At 35.1% G+C, this 26,787-nt stretch overlaps 1 protein-coding gene and 1 long non-coding RNA gene across 2 annotated transcripts in view; one reads left to right on the top strand and one right to left on the bottom strand.

The window, feature by feature from the left end:
• Positions 1 to 6,429: 6,429 nt before the first annotated feature.
• The window catches only part of LOC136035471 (phospholipid-transporting ATPase ID-like), a gene marked incomplete in the record, with an annotated part of 145,321 nt that continues 124,963 nt past the window's right edge, over positions 6,430 to 26,787 (bottom strand). Inside the window, 4 exon segments of the mRNA XM_065717286.1 lie at positions 6,430 to 11,797; positions 14,189 to 14,349; positions 18,509 to 18,663; positions 23,116 to 23,351. Coding sequence (XP_065573358.1) covers positions 11,688 to 11,797; positions 14,189 to 14,349; positions 18,509 to 18,663; positions 23,116 to 23,351 — 662 coding nt within the window.
• Positions 7,589 to 26,787, top strand: part of LOC136035474 (uncharacterized) — a 68,681-nt gene continuing 49,482 nt past the window's right edge. Inside the window, exon 1 of the long non-coding RNA XR_010619449.1 lies at positions 7,589 to 7,649. This is a non-coding gene — a long non-coding RNA (uncharacterized LOC136035474). The remainder of the gene's footprint in view (positions 7,650 to 26,787) is intronic.

Below are 26,787 nucleotides of genomic sequence, written 5' to 3'. Positions count from 1 at the left end.
GTCCATAATTACAATAGTATTATCTTTATCTGCCCTAGTGATAGTAAGGGCCTTATCCTTTTTCAAATAAGATAGTATTTTAATGTATTTAAAGATTTATTGAGCATCGCAACTCAATAGAAAAAACCCACAATTAAGAAAGCCGCTACAACGAAGATACGCTAAGATATTGCTAAATAGTCTTTAGTTCTAATTAGAAATTCACGCTGCCTTAGGGAAAACTCACTACAGCATCAACAAACTGTAAGTTATAAATGAACGATTACAATATTTTATAAAATAAATTAATTAATCATCCCTAGGAAGTTTTCATACCTGATTAGATTGACATTGATTTTCAAATAGTTGGCTTGAGGATAATTTTTACGAATATTTTACTAGTAAAAGATAAACGTAACTTATAAATTAGCTTACGTAACGAACTTTTGTAATCTCATGTTTTTATTACATACTAGCTGTTGGGGTGGCGCTTCGCGCCACCCCAACATCTAGTTGGTGGGGCGCTTCGCACCCCCCCAAGCCCCCCCCCCCCCCGAGCGCGTAAGTCGTTACGCGCCATTGTAGTTGTGTCCCTGTGTCCCACCTGTGAATAGAGATAAATATAAATATATGTTTTTAACTACGTAAAACATGCGAATATACAACATTCTTCGCTGTCCCATTGTCTGTGCATATAAATAGATTGTCAGGTTTACTGACTCTTGAACATGCAACATATAATTGGCCATGGGAAAAACAATCCGTATTCAGATCTATACCTCATTATTCTAATGATGTGTCCCTGTGTCCCGTCGTCATTTATATTCCCTGTGTCCCGGTCGTCATTTGTGTCCCGGTGTCCCAGTTTGTAATTTCTCTTTGAGTGTCCCGGTCGTCATTTATATTCCCTGTGTCCCGGTCGTCATTTGTGTCCCGGTCTGTAATTTCTATTTGAACAATCCCTGTGTCCCGGTCGTCATTTATATATCCCGCCTGTGCCCCCGGCGTCCCCGTTGTAGTTGTATCCCGGTCGTCATTTATATTCCCTGTATCCCGGTCGTGATTTGTGTCCGGGTGTCCCAGTCTGTAATTTCTCTTTGAGGTTCCCGGTCGTCACTTATATTCCCTCTGTCTCGGTCGTCATTTGTGTCCCGGTCTGTAATTTCTCTTTGAGTGTTTTTTCTTTTTAGTTTTTTACCTTTTTTCTTTTTTCAGTTTTCTTTTTCTTCTTTATTTTTCAGCGTCACTATGAAGTACATATCGACAAACCTTTGTTTTTTTAACTTAAATCTGGTAGGCATTGATGACCTTATCCAAGTCAAAATCCCAAACCCAATCACCATCGCTATCATTTTCAGTTTTGATATGTTTTGACTCTCGCTGTCCAGGTGGATTTTCATCTAACTGCGCGGTTTTGCGTTCTTTAGCCGCAAGCCCGTTTTCTTGCTGTTCTTGTGATTCCCCGGCACGCTTTCTTTTCTTACTTTCTCTATCAGCTGCAAGCCTGTTTTCTTGCTGTTCTTGTGATTCCTCGGAACGCAAACTCTTTGAGCAGCTTCCTCGGCTGTTGCCATTGTAGGTTCTTCAGTCATTTTACAATTAAACATTTTTCCGTGAACAAATGTCTTAAATACCGTTAATAACGTCACCGTCATAGCAAAAATGACGATAACTAACTTAATGACGTCAGTCGACACAGAAATATGACGTCACCTGACAGACAGACACACAACTTATTTTTATATATATAGATATGAGGGGTTCACCCCCTCGTCAGTACCTCACTCTTTACACTAAATATTAAATTTTGTCCCAATTCATTAAGAATGACTCCTGAATCACAAAAGCCGTAGAATAAATAGTTAGAATCACTAAAAATACTTTAGCGTAAAGAGCGAGGTATTAGGAGGAGGTGAGCCCCTTATATGCGTAATAATTTCTGTTCGTTTTAAGTTTTAATGCTGCTCCTCACTTCCAATTGAAAAAAAAAACTTTTGATATTTATTTTTTCATTGTTGTTTTTAAATAATGCTAGAAAATCCTGCACTCCCTTCATGGAAATTTTCTTCCCCCATGACAAATTCCTCGATGAAAAGTCCCCCCAACATATCCCTCTCTTGTCAACCCCTCCCCCCAACCCAAAAAATCCCCTGAAAACGTATGTACATTTCCCAATAAGCATTACTAAATGTAAGCACTGGTCAAAGTTTGTAACTTGTAGCCCCTCCCACGGGGACAGTGGCGGAGTAAGTCGTCCCCAATGACATAGTTATAAGGTTTTTCGACCACGCTGAATAAAATGACTATCTCAGAATGTTGATCCGTTGACTTTGGGAAAACAATTAGCGTGGGAGGGGGCCTAGATGCCCTCCAATTTTTCTGGTCACTTAAAAAGGGAACTAGAACTTTTCATTTCCGTTAGAATGAGCCCTCTCGCAAGATTCTAGCACCACTGGGTCGATAGGATCACCCCTGGAAAAAAAAAACAAAACAAACAAACACGCATCCGTGATCGGCCTTCTGGCAAAAAATACAAAATTCCACATTTTTGTAGATAGGAGCTTGCAACTTCTACAAAAGAGTTCAATGATACGCTGAATCTGATGGTGTGATTTTCGTTAAGATTCTATGACTTTTAGGAGGTGTTTTCCCCTATTTTCTAAAATAGGGCAAATTTTCTCAGGCTCGTAACTTTTGATGGGTAAGACTAAACTTGATGAAACTTATATATTTAAAATCCGCATTAAAATTCGATTCTTTTGATATAGCTATTGGTATCAAAATTTTATTTTTTAGAGTTTTGGTTACTATTGAGCCGAATCGCTCCTTACTACAGTTCGTTACCACGAACTGTTTGATCCCTTATTTTCGCTAGTTGAAGTTGAACTCAGTGTTTCAAGCCGAAGTAATCTCTCCCGCACCTTGAACATAGTTTGAGGAAAAAACTAAAGAAAATATATGAAGAGTAATAGTGGGTCCTCAGAAATCCCTCCCAAAGAAACGATATGGTGAATCATTATCATTCAGTTTTAAAAATGGGACCGATAAATCGCTAGTAAAATCATTTGCGAATGAAAGATCTAAAGCCGATACTCTTCACTGAGTTCAATACCTAACTTAACCTGTCCTTGTCTAGCTCACGTCAGAAAATTAATAGCAATGCAACAACCAGGAGTGCGTAATAGAGCAATAACCAATAGCATTGCTACATACCACTCTGGTAATAACTCTAAGACTATTCCTAATAAAGGATTTCTCCTTTCCATGGGAAATATTTCCGGAGATAAGAAACACATTGTTCATAGTTTATCGATCCGAGCAAAAATCCAGTGAATTCCCCGATTTGGAAATACCCAGAATCTGTTTGACTATTTCTTACAACACTACTTTTTATAACAATAAAAACTTTAGCGTAAAGATTGAGGCGTTGAGGAGGGGATAGCCCCTATCATATACGAAATAATTTCCGTTCGTTTTAAGTTTTAAGGTCACGCCTTATTTGCAGTTAAAAGAACATTTTTTTAATTTAATTTTTGAACGTTTTAGAATTAATGCATGTTTTGATTTTGGCTAATCGCACATGAATAATTAAGACGAAATTTGCATATTATTATTATTTTTTTTGGTTGAATGGCTTGCTCATAGTTTTGATCGGTTGATTTTGATAAAAATAAGGATGGGGGAGGCGGCCTAGTTGCCCTCCAATTTTTGGTTCCTTAAAAGTGCAACTAGAACCTTTTATTTTTTGCGGGCGTTTTTATTAGTAATAAATATGCATAACTTACGAATTAACTTACGTAATGAACTTCTATGTTTGTATATTTTTGTTACGTATAGGAGGAGGTTTGCCCCCTCGTCAATACCTTGCCCTTTACACTAAAGCTTGAATTGTTTCCCAATTCTTTAAGAATAGCCCCTGAATCACAAAGGCCGTAGAATAAATAGTCGAAATTACTAAAAATACTTTAGTGTAAGCGAGGTATTGGGGAGGAGACGAATCCCCCTATATACGTAATAATTTCTGGTCGTTTTAGCTTTTAATGCTGCTCCTTACTTCCAGTTGACAAACTTTTTTATTTTCTCAATGTTTTTTTTTTTTAATAATGCTAGAAAATCAGGATTTTCGGTTTCTTTCTCTTCCCTCATGATAACTTCCTCCATGGAACTATCTTCTCAAGTAACCCCCCCCCTCAACGCGAAAAAGTCTCCTTGAAAACTTCTCTACATTTTTCGATAACCATTACTATATGTAAACAATGGCCAAAGTTTGCAACTTGAAGCCCCCCCCCAGGGACTGGGGGAGATTAAATCGTCCCCAGAGACATAATTATTAAGTTTTTAGACTATATTGAACAAAATGTTTAGCTCTAAATTTTGATCCAATGGCTTCAGGAAAACTGAGCGTGGGAGGGGGACTAGGTGCCCTCCAATTTTATGGTCACTAAGAAAGGCCACTAGAACTTTGAATTTCCTTTAGAATGAGTCCTCTCGCGACATTTTAGGAAAACTGGGTCGATGCGGTCACGCCAGGAAAAAAAACAAAACAAACAATCACACATCCGTGATTTGTCTTCTGGCAAAAAATTAAAAATTCCACATTTTTGTAGATAGGAGCTTGAAAATTTTACAATAGTTTTATGATACGCTAAATCTGATGATGTGATTTTCGTTGAGATTCTATGACTTTAGGGGGTGTTTCCCCTTATTTTCTAAAATGAGTCCAATTTTCTCAGGGTCGTAACTTTTGATGGGTATAACTAAACTCGATGAAACTTATATATTTAAAATCAGCATAAAATGCGATTCTTTTGATGTAACTATTGGTATCAAAATTCCTTTTTTAGAGTTTCGGTTACTATTGAGCCGGGTCGCTCCTTATAGTTTGGTATCACGAACTGTTTGATTTACCATACCTTAGGGATACGTTACTACAGCAGCAACTAAATCAAATTTATGGATGGCTAATTAAAATATTTCGAAAATACATTAATTAACTTTAACGTAATGTAATTTAACCTTAACTTAGCGTAATTTGACCACTTATCTTAGGAGATCACTTTGGTTCCATAAAGCTGCTCAACTTGTGACTTTAAGATACGCTAAGACATTGCTAAATAGACTTTAATTCTAATTAGAAATTTACGCTGCCTTAGGGAAAACTAACTACAGCATCAGCAAAATGTAAGTTATCAATGAAAAATTACAATATTTTATAAAATAAATTAATTAATCATCCCTCGGAAGTTTTCATACCTGATTAGATTGACATTGATTTTCAAATAGTTGGCTTGAGGATAATTATGGTGATTTTAGACAATTATTATAGATTCTGATGTTAGCCTAGTGCGAAAGGACTTGTTTAAGTAAGATACTAAACGTAGAATAAGTTAAGCATTTCGCTTAGAAAATGGTTGATAAAGTCGCTTAATTTATGACTTAAAGTTACGGCATGTGATCATACGGAAAAAAATTGTGTACAACATAGGCATTACCAAACAGAATCGAGTTCTGCTTAGGATTTTAAGTAACTTAAGAATTTTAAGTATAGACTAGCCGGTATAACATCAACAAAACGAGCAAGTAATACGTTTTAAAAATGAATTAATTCAGTTTTTCTAAAGTCAGTTCATATTTGTTCAGAACTTTATTCTCTAGGCTCCATTTTTATTTTTTTAATAGCTTTCTTATGGTGATCGAGAAATTCAAATCGATGATTATAATTGATTTATGGATTCTATGTTAGCCCAGTTTAAAAGGACTTATTTTAAGGTCGTACCTAGCTTAACAGGACTCAAACACGAAACATACATAATTATCTATGCTAGGTTATTATCTTATTACTTACGTAGCTTGAAACTCCCTTGAGACAATTACTATAAAATACCTTTAATGACAGTTTCAATCGCTTCCTACAAACAAAGGTAATTGCTAAGACTCCTGTTGTGTTTCATCGAATCTTTACACTAAAAAAAGGAAGTTAACCTTAAGTAAGTTTTTGGATAATTTACAAACAATATCAGACTGTGTTAAACATACAATTAAACTTTACGCTTAATATGTAGTTTTATAAAATATAAGGATTAGTTTCTGCGACATTTTGAATTTTAAGTTAAGACATTTAAAGAATTGTCAGTGTTTGAGGTTTGGGCCTTCTAGATACAAAATTAATAGAATTCCTAGTCATCTTGGTTTGGAGACAGATCCAAGGTTTTCCCGAGTTCGAGTAGGGTCGGTCTACTTCTAATGGTTAGTGCAATACCTTCTTATTTTTAATTGCAGTTTGTACATCTGGCAGGACCAATTTCAGCTTGACTTAATTTCACAGTCCGGTTTGACCTAAGTTTCGTTCAAGTTTATCCACTGTACACATTAGTAGGAAATAAGGTAATGGGGCGGTTTCTGAACGTTTAAATAGCTTTTCTAGGTTGAAATAAGCAACATGACCAGAAAGCTGTTCAAATAAACTTTTTTTTGGTAAATAAAGTACTTAATTATAACAATAATAAAACAAACAACAAGACAAAACTGAAACACTAAATTTCTAAGTACAATTAGCGCATTTCTTATGAGTAACGAACCCGCAGACATTCAAAATAACGACTAGACAAAAAAAAAGACGAAACGTTGTAAGAAAATATTCAGTAGAATCTTTGAGGATTAACAAACTATTTACACAATTTTGGTCATCGCAATGCTGCGCTTATTTACATCTTTATAAAAGCATTAAACAACATAATCAAACCAGGCACTTAAGTATTATTATTGAACGAAATGAGACAAGCCATGCGTTTCAAACAAACAAAAAAGGAAGAAACACTTTTAAAATAAGACAAACAGAATATTTTCTGATAATTGATGAATACTGCTCAGAGGAATATTTTTACTAGGGATAAGACAGATGGAAAATAGGCATTTTTAGGCCAATATTTTTTCAGGAATTGACGCATCTTTGGGTGATTCTCTAGGACCCTCCCCCCCCCCCCCCCTGTAAAGACGTAAATGTATTTTTGTATAAACCTGGCGGTGTAAAAACAAAATTGGTTCTGTGTTTTTTAGTTTAAAACTACGATGATAAATTTAAATAAATAAATTTTAAGGGGAGGGGCGGGGGGTCAAAGTAAAAAAAGTATAGAAATCAAAAGACAATTGTAATACCAGAAAATAAAACCGGGGAAGAGGAATACTGGCTTCAGATGTACAAAAACATCTATTTTAAAACAAAACACACTCATATACATACAGCATGTTTTGGAGGATAAACGAACAATAATCAAAAATATATGACAATAATTAAAACCCGAAGAATTTAAAAATATATAAAATTATCCACAAAACTATTGTAAGATAAATAACAGAGAATGTGGGGTTTGAACTCCATACAAAGGGATGATATAGAACCTGAATTTGGGCGTCAATTCGGGGAAGGAGGAATTCATCCTGCTCCGCATCGTTTGCACCCCCGCGTAAATTTTGAAAAATACTTCTTTGGTAAAACATCTTTTTTTTTTTGCAATTTTCGTAACAAAAATTGGAAAAATTGCTCCCCTTTTATTTCGAAAAATAAATTTACTCCCCACCTTAATTTTATGAAATGATACTACTGAGCCTGAAAAAAAAAAAAAAAAAAAAAAAAAAAAAAAAAAAAAAAAAAAAAAAAAAAAAAAAAAAAGGTAAAGCCCAAAGAACCAAATCAACCATGTCGAATACAATAGTAATGAAATTTGTGAATACAATAGTAAGGAAATTTGTGAGGAATGAATTCAAATATCTGCCAAATTGGATAGATTTCAGAATTAGTAGAATTGTTTTGCTAAAATCTGTTAAGATGGACATCCTGAACGAGAAATTCTTCATTCCTAAATCAAAATTCAAATGCATGCTTACGAAATCTACAAGTCTTGTTTCATTTTGCATACAATTTAATTGCTATTTTTATTTGAGTTTTTCCTAGAATTATTTAAAATAAACTTATTCTTGCGAAAAAAATTCCTAAAATATATTCCTTGTCACCCAGCCACCACTGATATTTTAACTTTCACCCCCCCCCTGGAAAATTTTCTGCCGGCGCCCTTGAACAAGATCGTACTAAAATCAAACAAGAAAAGGGATAACTTCGGGATTGGAAAAATGCATTTACCAAAGTCTATTGAAATGTACTTTCTGAATGAAAAATCATCAGATTTTCATGTCAAGACACTTATCACATCCATCAGTTTTGACCTTTAAGTGGAAGCAGTTTAACTGTAATGATAGTTTTTAGCATAAACAAATCCTAGCCCATATATTTTTTTTCTCGTCACTCGATTAGCACTCGCTGTTTAAACGATAAAGAAGCAATGATTAGCGGTATTTTAAAATGTAATGGCAATAAATAAGATGGCTCTACATTACTCCACTAGAGGACTCGTTTGGGATAACTTAAAGCAAAGCGCCTTTAGGAATGAGACAAGTAAGAATTATAGGATTCTTTTAAAGTAGTATTCACGGGTTTTTTTTACGTATTTCACCGAATAATCCTGTAGTCTGAAATACTATCTTTATTTAGTATGGGAGGACTAGGTAGAATAGGTTTTGCTTCATAAATTTCCCTTGAAACTGGTCTTAGACTAATGCTGTTTTAATCCAAATCTACAATCAAAACAATGAGATACTAATAAATTTCTTGTTACGGTTCTGAGAGTAATTTCTCAGATAATTTCTTATTTTTCCCAAATTCAGCTGTAACCTCTTAGAAATGAAAAATTTCCACTGGAAATTGAAGTTCGGGTAATTTTGAAAAATAAACTATTTATAAAGTTACTATTTTAACCCCGAGGCACTACAAGGACAGTAAAGTGAATTCTGACTTTTTGAATGGGTTAAAATCTTATGAAATTAAAAAAAAAATATTCTAATTTGATTAAAAAAATTCAAATTAGAGTAAAGCAGTTTTTGGTACCTTAAGGTGTCAAGCCAAATAAAAAAAAAGCGGGGATGAAAAAACAGCAAAATATAAGCTAAAAACCCTTAGATCTAAACAGATTAATAAGTCATTGCTTTCCTTTGAAGGTGTCCTTTTTTGGGAACCACTTGAATTTTAATGTTTGAATTTTATTATTCTTAACAAATTATTTATTCCAAATATTTGAATTTTATTATAAAATTTTAATTTATTATTGCTTTCCTTTGAAGGAGTACTTTTTTGGGAATCATTTGATTTTTAATATTTGGATTTTTGCGGAGGAAAAACGTTGTAGAATTTTAAATTCTCTTATTGCGTTCCGCTGAAGGTGTAGTTTTTTAGGAATCAGTTGATTTTTAATGTTTGAATTTTTACGGAGGAAAAACGTTTTAAAATTTTTCAATTTGTTATTGCTTTCCTTTGAAGGTGTAAGTTTTTGGGAATCAATTGATTTTTAATATTTGAATTTTTACGGATAAAAAAACGATGTAAAATTTTTAAATTGGTATTGCTTTCCTTTGAATGTGTACTTTTTTGGGAATCAATTGATTTTTAATCTTTGATTTTTTCAGAGAAAACGTTTTAAATTTTTTTATTTGTTATTGCTTTCTTTGAAAGTCTCCGGTTTTTGGGAATCAATTGATTTTTAATATTTGAATTTTTATGGAGGAAAAATGTTGTAAAATTTTTAATTTGTTATCGCTTTCCTTTGAAGGTGTTCTTTTTTTAGAGAATCACTGGACTTTAAACATTTGAATTTTTACGGAGGAAAAACGTTCTAAAATTTTTAATTTGTTATTGCTTTCCTCTGAAGGTTTTTTTTTTGTGAATTAATTGATTTTTTTTAACATTTGAATTTTTATAGAGGAAAATCGTTGTAAAATTTTTTAATTACCAATTAGTTTACACTACCTTCTACAGCCTACACAAGAGCTTGAACGGCTACTAATTATCGATTTAAATGTCTTATTGTATTCTTAAATGAAGTTCAATTCAATTCAGAAATCTGATAAAAGAAAGGAATTCAATATTTTGTTAAAAACACCTCTATGTACAATTATGGAGTTTTTGTAGCTATGAGCGCAAAATAAATCAGAAAAATTGTGTAAAAAATCCGGAAAAATAAGCTAAAACCATAATCAATGGATGAAAAGTGCTGTCAAATTTGCTCACTCATTTTAATGGCTCAATGTGACAACACTGATAAAAACGTGATACTGCTCTAATATTTTCTTAATTTTGAAACAACAAAAAAATCTTAAATAATGTTTTGTTTTGTCCCTATTTACCCATCATTTTGTCCCCTAAATACAGTTTAGATTCTGTTTGGGAGTTTTAGCACCTAGATATAAGCAGAGCATAACTTGTAAGCCAATTTAAAAAATACAAATACGCAATAGAAGCAAACATCATTTTGAATGAGGAATCAATTAAAACAAGTCTTATTAGTTAGTTTTAGCCCTTATTAAACAGAAAAAGAAAATAAATAAAAATCTGAGGCAATGTATCTCATTCCAACATTTGTGAAAACGACTTTCTAGCTTAACAGAGCAAAATAAAGACAGAGCAAAAACAGCAAAAAACATAGTCTTCCTAGAGAGGTTCTAGTTTCCCCTAAAGCAACCCCAAGGCCCTAGGGCCATTTCAGGCCCCTCTGGAACCACTTTAGGGAATTTTGGGGGCCCCTGCACCATTCAAGTGCTCCTAAAGCGGTCTTAACAGAGCAAAAATACACTGGTAGTTATAAAAGCTATGTAACAAAGACAGGGAAGTACGTAGGGGGAGAGGGAAAATTTACCAGACTTTTGGGTAATTCATATGCAAATTAGCAAATATTATCCTTTAAATTTCCAGCGTACGTATCTAAACAAACAGCTAATACTGTAGACAAAACAAGAAATAAGGACGGACACGGAAAAAAGAGTTCGGCAAAGCGATATAGCTAGGGCCAAAGCCTGATTTGAGGGGGAGGCTTCAGATTAGTATAATATTCAGCAGTATAATATTTTAAAGTGAGAAGAGTTAGAGACTCAATCCCCTTCCTCTACAAGTCCACGTCAAAACAAATATAAATACACAGGATATTTTTTTTTTAATAATCTATTTTGATCTTTGAAAAAACAACTGCTTGACTATTGCAAACTTGATAGTTTGATATGCGCATTTTGTAACTATTGGGACTTTTCTAAAGTTTTATCTTTTCTTTTCCTTTTTTCTTCTGTATTTTTTCAATTTTTAATTGTCTTAAGCACCCCCCTTCCACTAGTCAGATTTCCAAGTTTGCCAATGATAAAAGCATATTTGTAAAAAAAAAAGGTGATCACTTTGTAATCACATTTTCATTTAATTATTTTTGTAATATAGTCATTAACGACTAGTCCTTAGTTTCAGTAGTAGAATTAGTTACTATTTTAAATTACGACAATGATAAAAAAACGATATCCCACAGGTTTATGGCTTTTTCTAGAGCACAGGTTGTGAAACTTTAAAACAAGATCTTGCGTCCCCTTTAAATAGGCAGTACGATTTCTTCTAAAATATTATTTCATATATTTACTGTTGAAAGAACTAAAAACCATTCGCAGAAATCTCTTTTCCCAATCATGTAATATATGCGCCACTTTCTCCACCCCCGTAATCAAACTCTTAGAAATGTAGATCTGGCTATACCCCTATATTGAGCTATAAAAAAAGAGACAAGAAACAATACACAGCACTCCTTTATGGATTTCTCACAACCTAAATTATTTCATTATGAAATCAATTTTCAAACTCCGCCCATGCCGTGCACAGAGTGTCTATTGTTATGCACTTGCGCAAATATCACTTCACTTGGAAAAAATCGCCTGCCGTAGGAAGCGCCATTGCCAGTTGCACCTGCAAAGACAGAAGTTCCTAGTTCTTGTAGACAACTTTGATAAATCACAAATCACTACATGCCCCAGGAATATTTTGTAATAAATACAATTACTACTGATAATAAACAGGCGAGTATCAACTTATATAATTACGTATTTCAATAAGAACTCGCCGATCACAAATCTTCGCCCCCCTCAAAACAGGTGTTTTACGTTATAGCCAACTGAAGCCTAAAACCAAGTGAGTATTTCTCACATTACCTGGTTCAGAATATTTGATTATTATTTAAACTTTGTGAATTAAATTCATATTTAAACCTTTATAAAAAACTTGCCCACTAATTACAGATTACCATACCAACTAGTTGAGGAGCAGACTAAGGAGCGCAGACTGGTGGTCAATGAGCAGGAATAGATAGTAGAAGTTATTTCGAACGAAGGAGGGATACAAAAAATAATTTCAACCTGTTACTCCTCATTCATACAATTATATTCCGATAGAACTATATATTGAAATATATTTTGCGCACAATTTTTATTTTTACATGAATGCGTGATGTATAGTTTCAGGTTTATACGAAAAAAAATGCTAATTAATTACTAATAATATTTGGAGTTGCTGCGGAGTGGCGTAAGGAGCTTACGCTAGTCGCCAGAGAGAAAGGGAAATGGTAAAATACTTCTAAAGAGACAATGACAAAGTCTTCAGAGCTTTTGGAGCACAAATTAACAAAAAATGTACGAGGGATCTAGGGGTCTTTTTGGAAACAGATGACCAGCAGAAGTTAGAATGAGTTTAGAGACGGACTGGGAAACCAATTGATGGAAGCAAATACTTAAACTGCTCATCCCGTCTAACGAAACTGAAACTACCCACTCTTGTCTATAGACGTAAAAGAGGTGATATTTTCACGACGGATAAGGTCCTGAATTCTAGCTCTCCCTTAAAACCATTTCTACTTGACAAATCGGCCAGAACTAGGGGGCATAATCGAAAACTATATCAGAAGAGAGCTGCCACTAGACTACGCAATAACTTCTTCACTAACAGAATAGTAAGTTTGTGGAATTCGCTCACCGAAGAAGCGGTCACTACCCCTAGTACTGCTGCCTTTAAAAGAGCTGTTGATGGAGAATGGTCATCGAAGCCGTGGCGAGCTGAGGGGGATGCCGTTGAGACGTCCAACCATCGTCATCACTAGCGAGCGATTCTACAGGATTTAATCCTTATTTCGCTGGACAATACGATTTAAGGCTATCTAAGGTATTTTTTTTATCGGGAATATATAATTTCGAAGACCACACTGCCTTTCCATGATGATAAACAACAGTTCAAATAGGGATAAATCCTTTTAGTAGATAGCGGAAAAAACAATGAAAAAATATACTGGTATTTTGATCATATGCAAAGTGATCGTCATGACGCAGAAATACCGTCCTCAGAGTATTCCTGCTGATGACGATCACTGTGTACGTGATGGAAATGTCCAGTATCTTTTTTCATCGTTTTCCACTATCTAATAAAAAGAATTTCCTTATTCGAAAAGTTAGTTATCGTCTTGGAGAATAGAAAACAAATATGAAACTAAAGGTTAAAACACATGATTGAAATAGATAAGATAAAGAAAGTCTTAATTTCAAAAAGATTTTCATAAGCAAAAAAAATGCTAAATTTGCACTTCTTGTCAAATTAACAGATACAGTTAAAAATGGATTTTCAAACTTCAACAGTAAATAACAATTTTCAAAATTTTCAAATAAATTATTTTTTTTAAATAAATGGCAAGTTTGGCAAATTTTTTAAAAATCGAATCTGATTGCTTGAATTGGTTAAGTGAAAATTAACACATCCATTTACATCGCAAAAAAAATGACAAAAAAAGATTTAAAACAGAAAAAAAAATTAAAAAAAATGAAACGTGGGTTAAACACTTCAAAACAGCGAAAAAGATATAGCACCGCCGTTGATGTTTGAATTGTTACTGATGGAAAAGCGCAGCAGAATTTTCTTAATTCTTTACGCTTCTTAATTCTAATGGTTCATCGTAACTAAAGTGACGAAAACGTGATGGTGTCCAAAAAACTTTATAACTTTTAAACAACCAAAGAAAAATCAGACACAACCCTGATTTTCAGGTACGAAAAGGCCTAAGATGAGGCCATGATGATAAAAATGTTTTATTTTCATATTATTAGTTCTTAACGAAATCAGTACATCATTAATACGAAACAAAAATGCAAAATAATGCATCTTCTCACTAAACAGAAAATACTTTTTCTACACTCGACAAATTATCACTCGACTAAATGTGGGGGTTTAAGGGCATCTTAATCAGTGTTAGTTTGAGAAGGATAAAATTGAAAAAAGAAAGATAAAAAAAGATTTATCAATTTCCTTGAATATTCCTACCTTGAACGTTGGAAGGATCCGTTTTGGGTCTGCGCATGATTTTTCCAGACGTGATAAGACGACCAAAGCCCTCCTGGTGAGAAAAAGCGTAGCCACTTCTGAGTGACCTTCGACTGCGCCGTATAGACGGTGTTCTAAGATTGTCCCGAGATTTAGCAACCCTAGAATCAAAAAAATAACCTAAATGACAAGACATTATTTCATTTGCGGGATTCTGATGGATGGTTTAAGTAAGGGAAGTTGAAATAGAGCTTAAAAATAACTACTTCACCAACTTTGTTATAAGCAAGAAAAGTGGTCTTGGGTTAAGATCTGTTTTAAAACGGAGCTCTGCTAGATGACTGTAAAATGTGTTGAGCGAGAACAAACGAGCCTCGCAGATATACAAAATTCTCGGAAGCTTCCCCTATAGGAAAGTTTCCTATCTAAACAAATTAAGAGTTTTATTTTAGTATTATATCTGAGATATTTATCTAAAACAGAGTACCAATAATATATTTACCGCTGTGCATAAACGGAAATGTTTCATTGATTTTAAACACAATTAAATGTTTTGAACCTTCAGCTTATTCACTATACCAGTGGACCTTATTGCCATGTATCCAGTTTCTAATTACCTGTCCTTATCACCCTCACTACGACGTTATTCTTCACGGAAGTGTATTGTACCTAACATTGATCGATGACAGCTAGAGATCCACCGTTTTTCACTAAATTTCGCTTTGAAATTATATTTCATTTGATATATCTCTCTCCTCACTTTTGAAACTATCTTCAAGATGTACCAAAATTTTGAAGTCCTCGTTCTTTTATATTCTGATGCAAACTTGTTTTTTTCTGTTTTCTTTACTTGTTTTTCTGATTATCACTATTATTATTATTATGTCTTGTTTTTTCATGTGTTTTTACGCCAGTGCCTTTTCGCCCCTTTCTTTATTTGTATGTCTACCTTGATTTAACCTATAGTTGGTTTTATGGCCCACAACGAGTCAAACTTCATAGGCCAAACACACGTTTAAATTATTATAAGTATTTCAGAATGAATAAATTGATTGATTGATTGATGAATCGAGTAGAAATAAATCAAATGTTCACCGATAAAAACACATTGATATTGTCGGTTGAGCCAAAAAATGGATGGTTGGTTCTTTACTAGGTTTCTAATTTTACTGTACAATCGTTCCTAATTTTGTCGTTTTGATCATTTATTTTCTTCATACTTGTACTTAAGAGCTAATTTTTATTTTTCTTTTACCCAACATACATGAGCTCAGCTCTCCATTGAGGGAAAAAAGTGCGGGAAACCTATGAGAGTTGGATCTTTGCCAATTTACCTTGAGAAGATAAGGATTAAACACTACTATCAATGCAGACAGTACATCGCCTGGTGACTTCACTAAAAAAAGCTCAGAATTCCAAGGAAAGTGGGATAGTTGATATGAATAACCTGCAATGTTAGGAGCTGTAAATTCTCTGTAAGCTATAAAGTCAGGTTTTTGTTTCAAAACAAATACTTTTAGAGACAAAATTTCGGAAAATTTTGAGAGGCTTAGTTAGACAGCTTAATTTAACCTGGCAAGCCTACTGGCGAAGGATTCTGCTTTCTTTACCCTCCTCTGCATGGTAGAGCGTCTAGAAAGAAAAGTAAGGAGAGGTTTTAGAAACAAAGTTACCAAAAGACAGTGGCGTTGATAATTTTCTTTTCAATACAATCGCAACTTTCTATAATTATAAGTTCCCTATACTCTTTGAGATGGACGAGCATTAAGTTAATGAAGGGGAATTCGACTCTTGTCAGACCCAAGCTAAAGTTAAGAATAACCATGCACCTTGTGAAAATCCATGTCCAAGTGTAAGCAAACTGCTTACGCTTGGTAAGCAGTATTTTCTGCCGATTTAAATACTGCCGATTTTCCTTAATTTCCCACTATAAGCATGACTCAATATTCTTACCCATTCTTTAAGATAATGGAGGATGTGATAGATCATTTCTGCTACGGCTGCTCAAGAGACTAGGCCGCAAAATCGCAGGAGAGAGTGAAAATACAAAATCGATTTTAGGTGTTTTCACTGCTATTAGGGGTTTAAGAGGCAATTGTCTAAGAGGCTAGGTCGCAAATAGAAGTTTTACAACAACCCATGTTACATTTAGTGTGTGAATTAGTTAATCAGTTAATATAATCAGTCAGATGTTTGAACATATCTTCCAAACAAACGTTCTTTTAGAATATCCACTCTCCCCCCCCTCCACTCACAAAATACCATTCCTACATCGAAATAAACCCCTTTCACACCCGCCTAGAACAGTCCTCGGAAATAATACAAACCTAGAAATTTTTGAAAAAAGGGCCAGAATTTAGAAGGACAAACGGTAGGTAAGATCAATGCAAAGCTAAAATTATCGTTTCGAAAATTCACAAACTTCACGCGAAATTTATTAATAAAAGTTAGATTTACAGTTGGAATTCTTATGGACTAAGCAGGTCCAATCATTGGTCTAATCTGTTTAAATCTTGTTTGATTTTCAACATATATACAAGTTCCTCATTTTTGCCAAAATGCGCTATATCCTCCTCATAAAGCCCCCCCCCCTGGCAGAAATGTAGCAAAGAAGGGTCTAGCCGTGAGTTTTTGTCTTTTTTTACTACTTCGTATAGATGGGTTGGTCGTAAAGACTCGAGAGAGGGCTCATTCAATTGTAATAAAGCAAGTTTGAATTTTTCACATAAAACTGTATTTTCGGGAATTTGTGCGCTTTCAATAGAGTCAAATTGCCGGGATATCGCGAATCTGTGATAGAAATCGGTAATTAGTCAATTAATTTTCATATCGTCTAAATCTTTAGCCAGAAGTCCACTTGAAAACATTTTTTTTAGGAAACAGAGATTGTGACACAAAAATCCTTTTTGTAACTTGGATTCCTAAAAATTTTTTACTTGCATAGGCCGGATCCTTAATAAGAGTCTTACCCATTTCTTCAGTTTTTTCCTTTTTGAAAACTTACATAGTATAGCATGACAATTTTAGCGAATATTTTCGGGATAACTCAGCGATAACTTCGTTGCAATAACTTCGGCTTGACACGGTATTAATTTTGGTTTTTACTCTAGTCTAATTTTAATAAATATTTTTGTAATATCTTGTGATAATTTAATGGTAGCTTTACTGTAGAAGTTGGCTCGATAAGACAATCAGTTTAATTAAAATAAAATAGGTCAATAGGTTCTGTTAAGGCGATGGCTTGGCTAGTTCCATTTACTCTACTCTCACTAATTAAAGCAGCATAACTTTATTTCAATTCGTTTTCTAATTTCTTTTCTAAGGGTATTATTTTGGAGGGAAAACCCAGTGGTAGGTTGGCATATTGAAACCAAATTATAGTAAGCATATTTTTCATATTTTTGGGTACATGATAATCAGTGACAGTCTAAATCACTCGAATTCATACCAACGGTGTGAATTCGTGACAAGATTGGTCGTTCGCTATGTGACAAGTGCCTTTTGCTAAGTTCAGTCAAATTAAATTTTGTTGCCACCGTATTTCTTAATCTATTATATACCAGATATTTTGTAAGGACATTACGTAGGTTATGTACAATAGAAAATGATGGTCTATAATGATGGTTATAAATGAAACTAGGAGATGAAATATACATAGCGGAAAAATAACAGAATGGACAAAAGTAGCATTTTTTTTTAGCAAACCCAGCCAAATTTATCCCTGCGGTGACTTGTTTAAGTTTGAATATCTTCAATTCTGTATTTTTGGAAAGCAATTACCACTGAGGTTCAACTTATATAATTTCATTTAATTCATCAAGCTTATACCACTTGGTGGTTTTGCCAAACAAATTTTCTTCATTTAGCATCAGGGTTTATTCAACTTAAAATATTTGGCTACGGTTTAAGCTCTACGGCTGTCCAGCTCTATAAGTTCTTTCACAATACGTCATAGAACCCAAACTGGCATAGCCTAAGACTTTACGCTACTTTATGTAATCTTACGCAGCATACTTAGTCCGTGATGTAGATAGTACCACACAAACTCGTGCTCTACATACAATTTTATGTTACGCAAGCTTATGCTACGCCATGGAAAAATCTAAAAAGCAGCAAGAAACGAAACCCTGAAAATGTAATTAAGTAATTTAGAAAACAAATTGAAAATAAATCCCCTAAAAACCCGTGATGATATTATATAATGATCATCAAGTTTTATGCTTTTTAAATAATGTTAGTGCGAAAAGTTGGGAAACTCAGCATAGGAAATTAAGTACGTAGTAAGAAAGCCATTTAAGAACAAAATACGATATAACGTACCCAAGTGATTTAGCTGACAGTCTCTGCTTGAGACGGACTCTGTCTGACAGCGTTGGCTGAGTATCAACTAAATAAAACCTGTAAGCAATCACAGGTACTAGAAGGATAACTAAGGTCAATCCAAGCGTTGCCCAAAAGGTGACCTCTTCCATTGACTGAAAAATAAAAAAGCACACCGATTTTACAAGAGGCAGAGCCACGTAAAAACAATGAAGGCAAGATATCATCACAATGTTCACCGTACATTTTGTATAATACACATTTTTAAGATTTGTTGAACTTGCTGTTTGTTATTAACAGTATTTGTTACTCATCTCACATGAATAACACACATGTCAGGCATGTGTCACTGACGTTGATATTGCACTGTCAGTGACAGGCATGTGTCACTGACGTTGACATTGTACTGTCAGTGACAGGCATGTGTCACTGACGTTGACATTGTACTGCCAGTGATAGGCATGTGTCACTGACGTTGACATTGTACTGTCAGTGAGATTACTGACATGATAGTAATAGCACACACCAGTCAATTTCATGTTAAAGGCTTTGGCCATAAAACGTAAAAAAAATATCCATGAAGTGGTAAATAGACTTGAATTGTTAAAACCTACACGCCTACGACTCTATTAAAGAACCAAAGCATAAAATAGAAGCCTAAGAGGCCTAAGATGGTAATTCAATAAAAAAAAAAACAAGTTTTTTCAACTGAAAGTAAGGAGCGACATTAAAACTTAAAACGAACAGAAATTACTTCGTATATGAAAGGGGCTGCTTCCTCATCAACGCCCCGCTCTTTACGCTATAGTTTGACTCTTTCTCTCAACTCTTCTTTTTAAAACAGTAAAAAACTTTAGCGTAAAGAGCGGGGCGTTAATGAGGAAGCAGCCCCTTTCATATACGAAGTAATTTCTGTTCGTTTTAAGTTTTAATGTCGCTCCTTACTTTCAGTTGAAAAAACTTGTTTTTTTATTTAATTTCTGAACGTTTTCGAATCAATGCATGTTTTGATTTTGGCTCTCCGCAGAGAAATAATTAAAACGAAATTTGTATATTTTTTTTTTTTTTTTTGGCTAAATGGCTTTGTCATAATTTTGATCGAATGATTTCGAGAAAAAAGAGCGGAGGAGGAAGCATAGTTGCCCTCCAATTTTTTGGTTAATAAAAAAGGCAACTAGAACTTTTAATTTTTTAACGAATCTTTTTATTAGTAAAAGATATACGTAACTTATAAACTAGCTTACGTAAATAATTTTTTATTCTCATGTTTTTATTACACATATGAGAGGGTTCGCCCCCTCGTCAGTACCTCTCTCTTTATACTAAATCTTAAATTTTGGCCCAATTCATTAAGAATGACCCCTGAATCACAAAAGCCGTAGAATAAATAGTTGACATTACTAAAAATACTTTAGCGTAAAGAGCGAGGTATTAGGAGGAGGTGAGCCCCTCATATGGGTAATAATTTCTGTTCGTTTTAATTTTTAATGCTGCTCCTTACTTCCAGATGAAAAAAACTTCTTAATATTTATTTTTTCATTGTTTTTTTTTTTTTAAATAATGCTAGTAAATCCTGCGCTCCCTTCATGGAAATTTTCTTCCCCCATGTCAAATTCCTCGATGGAAAGTTCCCCCAGTATATCCTCCTCTTTTCAACCCCTCCCCCAACCAAAAAATCCTCCTGAAAACACCTGTACACTTCCCAATAACCATTACTATATGTAAGCACTGGTTAAAGTTTGTAACTTGTAGCCCCTCCCACGGGGACTGTGGAGGAGTAAGTCGTCCCCAAAGACATAGTTATAAGGTTTTTCGACTACGCTGAATAAAATGGCTATCTCAGAATTTTGATCCGTTGACTTTGGGAAAATAATTAGCGTGGGAGGGGGCCTAGGTGCCCTCCAATTTTTTTGGTCACTTAAAAAGGGCACTAGAACTTTTCATTTCCGTTAGAATGAGCCCTCTCGCAACATTCTAGGACAACTGATCACCCCTGGGAAAAAGAAAAAAGAAAAAGAAAAAAAAAAGAAAAAACAAATAAACACGCATCCGTGATCTGCCTTCTGGCAAAAAATACAAAGTTCCACATTTTTGTAGATAGGAGCTTGAAACTTCTACAGTAGGGTTCTCTGATACGCTGAATCTGATGGTGTAATTTTTGTAACTTTTAGGGGGTGTTTCCCCCTATTTTCTAAAATAACACAAATTTTCTCAGGCTCGTAACTTTTGGTGCGTAAGACTAAACTTGATGAAACTTATATATTTAAAATCAGCATTAAAATGCGATTCTTTTGATGTAGCTATTGGTATCAAAATTCCATTTTTTAGAGTTTTGGTTTCTATTGAGCCGGGTAGCTCCTTACTACAGTTCGTTACCACGAACTGTTTGATTTAATCCCAGACCGTTCAGTGAGATTTTTTTACAAGTGACCAGAGCATACAATGCAAAGCACAAGAGAAAGACGGGGAGAGTTTTTTGTTTCCTAGTCAAAATCTTTGAAAATTCTGGTTACTGTAGCCTCATTATTATTATCTATAAAAAGTATGCAACCAAGATTCTAACCAAGAAGTCTAACCAAGAAGTCTAACCAAGATTCTAAGTATGCAACAAAACTACAAAAATAGCCAAAAATTTCTCTTTTCCAGTGCCATCTAGATCGGTTTCACGAGCATACCTTATCCCCTCTTCTATCTAAAAACATTCTGAAAATGACTCCTTTCCAGCGTTGAAATCAAAAGAGTAACAGCGATGTTACACTGTCGTTGTGTAAAGTAATCTACATAACTACAAGGATCTAAGAAGGCTTATGATTTTTCAGCAAAAATAATCCACCAATCAGAAACAAGTTTACATTCGGACAGACCTTGTGTATGTTTCAGTTTCAGTTTGTTAAAACAAAGAACAAATCACGTACTGTAAATTAACTACACCCTAAGAGACCACTGGCCGTAACGGGTGACAGTATTCATTCATTCATCAAGAAAAGAAATATAAGGTAAGAAAAGAAAAGAAGAAGAAGGGAAAAGAAAAGAAAACAAACGTAAATTAATAAAACAAAACATAGAGAACTATCGGTAGAAGAAGCTAGGATCTAATTCAATATTTTCCAATAAGAAGCTTTTAATCTTACTTTTGAACTCTGGTAGGCTAGCATTTCTCAAAGTATTTGGCAAATAATTCCGTATTGTATTGTATCAGATTAACGACGCTTCTTGACTACTAAGGTCCCTGCGTCGGCCCTGTAGTGCATTGCTGTAGCATGATTCGATCTCTGGGTCCCGTATTACCAAGCTAAGGTCAAACCCACTGCGCCACCACAGGACAATAATTCCGTATTTTCGGTCCGGTAAATTTGATTGAAAAACCAGATGACGTGAGACGTCTCGTTTCTGTAACTAGTTGCGATGCATGTCGAGTATCATATTGGTGAATTTCATCATTCCTTCGAAGAGCCGAAATAAACGACTCAGGTGCAGTTTTTGTGCTTACATTATATACAGTTTCGGCAATCTTTTTTTCTCGAAGTCGAGCCACATTTAATATTTTAGGTTTTATTAAAAATGCCTTCACACTGACGAGGCTGAACCTTGCAAATTGCACGTATAGCTTTTTTCTGAAGAATTTGAACTTGCTTCCATTCTCACTTATAATTTGAAGCCTAAATGTTTGTTCCATATAAAAGATATGAGTGGAATAGACTAAAATATAGGATCAGTAATATTTTATGGGGAAAAATAAATTTTAGTCTATGGAGAATACCAACAGCTCTTGACAGCTTCATACAAAGAAATTTAATGTTGCCCAATCCAGCTTTTCGTCAATTACTATACCTAAATATTTAATGTGGTCAACTCGTTCGATTTCTTCGTGGTCTGCCGTATTTATCTTGCTGTCGTAAACTGGGTCATTTCCATGTTTAAAAATGATATACTTCGTCTTTTTTGTATTAAGGGAAAGCAACCGCTCTTCAAAGAAGCCAGTTACTGCCTGGGATTCTTTTGCATATGATGTGCTGACATAGCAAATGAAAAACCAGTATTACTCGTTTCAAAGCCCTTACACTGGCTACTTTGCAGGCAGAAGTAGAGCAAACTATAAAAAAGATACATTTTCGACTTTAGAACAAAAATGGCCAAAAACAAAGGGATAAAATAAATATTCTTGGGTTTCAAATAGTAGCTCCTCTACTAAAATTGACTAAAAACCTACTATGTTCAAATTATACCTAGATGGATTGATGAAAGATCAAATTTTATTTTTTATTTTTTGGAAAAGCGTCATCTCAGAAAACAGAACAATAGATTACGATGGATAATGTGTAAGTTCAAATAGATAAAAAATGCAAATCGGAGACGAAAACAAAGTGGAAGCGGTAATGAGTTTACATGAAGTACTCTCAGTTACTTTAGCATAATATATATACATACATATATATCCTCCAAACGACAAAGTGATCCCAGAAAAAATAGACCATAGTTAACAGGTTCCAACTTCTTCTAGTGCCTGATGCACAGCCTAATAGTTTTTGCAACAACATAAAAAGAGGCAAAAAGCATTAACACGCTTACCAGAGAGGTCTGAAAAAACTCAATACTGTCAATGTTACCTTTTTTAATGATCCAACGTAACTTCCGCCGATGACGTAATTGTAGAAAAACTGAAGTATAAAATAGAATCCCAAGGAGCCCCAGATAGTAATATGGTTCCAAACGGTATAATAGGCTGTATCAAGTGCCATTTGTGCTGTCACTACACACACCAATATTGATGCTACAACACTACCTATTAGCATGTGATCAGCTACCATTTGGCCCTCTGGTGAAACACCGTTGAAGTATGCACCTTAAAAATGAGAATTTCATTTAAGAATGGTTCTCTGGATACGATACTACTAAAATCTTGTTATTCGTAATGTATACGACAAATGAGTTGCATAATACGGTGGACTTTTATATAAAGTGAATATAAAAAAAACAAGTTTTTAACTGAAAGTAAGGGGCAATATTAAAACTTAAAACGAACAGAAATTACTCCGTATATCAAATGGGCTGTTCCCTCCTCAACGCCCTGCTCTTGACGCTAAATATTGACTCTTTCTCTCAATTCTACTTTTTAAAACAGCAAAAAACTTAAGCGTAAAGAGCGGGGCGTTGAGAAGGGAACATCCCCTATTTCGTTTTAATTATTCATGTGCGGAGAGCCAAAATCAAAACATGCATTAACTAAAAAACGTTCAGAAATTAAATAAAAAAACAAGTTTTTTTTAGTTTTAAAACTAGTTTTAAACTAGAAATTTGCATATTAATTTATTTTTATGGCTAAATGGCTCTCTCATAGTTTTGATCAGACAATTCTGGGAAAAAAGGAGCGGGGAGTAGGCCTAATTACCCCCGATTTTTTAGTTACTTATTAGTAAAAATATAGGTAACTTACGAATTAACTTACGTAACGAACTTCTACATTCGTATGTTTTTATTGCGTATATGAGGGGGGTCAAGCCCTCGTCAATACCTTGCTCTTTACACTAAAGATTAAATTTTGCCCCAATTCCTTAAGAATGATCCCCAAATCAGAAAGGCCGTAGAATAAATAGTTGAAATTAATAAACTTACTTTAGAGTAAAGAGTGGGGTATTAGGAGGAGGTGAACCCCTCATATGCGTAATAATTTCTGTTCATTTTAAGTTTTAATGCTGCTCCTTACTTTCAGTTGAAAAAACTTTTCCATATTTATTCTTTCATTGTTCTTTAAAAAATCCTATAAACCCTGCACCCCCTTCATGGAAATTTTCTTCCCCCATGACAAATTCCTCCATGGAAAGTTCCCCCGAAATAACCCCCTCCAATCAATCCCTCCCCACCCAACCAAAAAAATCTCCCTGGAAGCGTCTGTAAACTTCCCAATAACCATTACTATGTGTAAACACTGGCCAAAGTTTTAACTTGTAGCCCCTCCCACAGGGACTGTGGGGGAGTAAGTTGTCCCAAAAGACTTAGTTATTAGGTTTTTCGACTATGCTAAATAAAATGGCTATCTCAGAATTTTGATCCGGAGGCTTTGGGAAAAAATGAGCGTGGGAGCTGGGCCTAGCTGCCCTCCAATCTTTTTGGTCACTTAAAAGGGTACTAGAACTTTTAATTTCCATTAGTATGAGCCCTTACACGACATTCATGGACCACTGGATCGATACGACAAACCCTGGGGAAAAACAAACAAACAAACAAACAAATAAACACGCACCTGTGATCCGTCTTGTGGCAAAAAATGCAAAATTTCACAATTTTGTAGATAGGAGCTTGAAACTTCTGCTGTATGGTTCTCTGATACGCCGAACCTGATGGTGTGATTTTCATTAAGATTCTATGGCTTTTGAGGGGTGTTTTCCCCTATTTTCTAAAATAAGGCAGATTTTTCCAGGTTGGTGACTTTTGATGGGCAAGTCTAAACTTAATGAAACTTATATATTCAAAATCAGCATTAAAATCCGATCCTTTTGATTTAACTTTTGTTATAAAAATACCATTTTTTAGAGTTTCGGTTACTTGCGTGTGCTAACCGAGTTAGCATCTTGCGTGTCAAGATGCTAAGTTTTGGTTCTCGGTATGGAGGGAAGGCGGTCGTCCAAAATCCGGCGTGTTGAATTGTCTCCGTAAACACACAAAACGTAAATTTGAGACAGCCCTCAAGCAGCATCGTACAAATGTGAAACATGAATATACAGAGAGAATAATCAACGATCCAAGTCGTCTATGGAAAGATCGTATGAAAGACCGCCAAGAAAGGCCCAAGTCCATGCCTTGTGACCCAAACGACTGCCGAGCCTACTATACGAGCGGATTTAGTGCCCCAGATCCCAGTGTACCAAGGCCATATATCGAGCAACTTGAATCTGTGCTACCAAATTCGAGTTTTCCGGACTTCACCGTAACTGTTTCAGATGTAACTGCAAATGTCTTTAAGTTGAAAACGAAAAAATCGCGCGGAATTGACGGTTTGTGTGCACTTCACCTTGTGAATGGTACTCGTCTTTTATATGAAATGTTGACATTATTGTACCAGATCGTATTCGTAGTCGGTATTGTGCCCGATGTTTTCTTGAGAGGACAACTTACGCCCATCCTGAAAAAAGGGAAGCCAGCTAATATATGCTCCTCCTATCGCCCAATTACGGTGTCGCCAGCTTTATGTAAGCTTTTTGAAATGCTTATATTGCCGACTGTTAGAAACTGTTGCCAAATGCCAAACTACCAGTTCGGCTTTAAGGTAGGTCTTGGTTGCGCTGATGCTCTGTTCGCCCTTGCTGCTATTTTGTCTGATTCTGAGGCAACGGGTGACCCATTAGTTATTGGTTCTTTTGATGTAAGCCTGGCGTTTGACTCGTCGGTGCATGCGCAGATCCTTTTAGAAGCGTATAAACAAGGGCTAAATCTGTGTATTGTCAGAGCTATGTATTATATGTACAATAACCTTAGAGCGCAAATTAAAATACCCTCATGTCCGACTGAATCCGTTGTTGTACCAGTTCGTAAAGGGGTCAGGCAAGGCTCAGTTGTGTCTCCGACTTTGTATAACAATAGCGTTCTGCCGGCACAAGCCCAGGTAGCTACGTCTTGTGTTTCAAAAGGGATCGATGTTTCGTTGATGGCGTATGCTGACGACCTACTTAATTTGAACAGGTCTGCCGATCGACTATCGAAGAAATTTGATGTTTTGAGTAGGGAATATAATAAAATAGGTTTATCATTTAATGTGTCTAAATCGGCCGTACTGTTCTTCAACGCGGGGTATTATGAGAATGAAATTCCTTTAGCTGATTCAGCTGTTAAGCCATGTGAGAGCATTACCTACCTTGGTTTACCAATCGGTCGAAGCCTCTACTCGACAGGAACGTTGCTTTTACGACACGTAGAGGCAAAAATCCGGATTGCTTACGGATCAATCATTGGTAACAGACATCGATTCTGCCGTAGATTTCTTGCGTCGCTGTATAATGCCATTGCCCTCCCACATGTACTGTATATAGCACCTTTTTGGAATTATTTGTCGTCTGCCCAATGTACAAAAGTAAGAGTTCTGTTTTTTCGATTCGCGAAATTCTTTCTGAGACTTCCTCCGTGGACGAAGAAGTCGTATATCATGCGTAAATACGGAGTGTCCGATCCAACAGTTTGCATTAATCGGGTCGTAGAGAATTTCCTGGAAAAGGCTAAGGGAAGGACGAACCCGTAGCTAGCCATCATGTGTCAGTGGTTTTGTTAGTGTACATAGTGTGTGTTTA

Source organism: Artemia franciscana, chromosome 14 (assembly GCF_032884065.1).
Source record: "Artemia franciscana chromosome 14, ASM3288406v1, whole genome shotgun sequence".
Lineage (NCBI taxonomy): Eukaryota > Metazoa > Arthropoda > Branchiopoda > Anostraca > Artemiidae > Artemia > Artemia franciscana.
The sequence above is the reverse complement of the archived record's forward strand: the minus strand, read 5'-3'. Positions and strand labels throughout refer to the sequence as shown.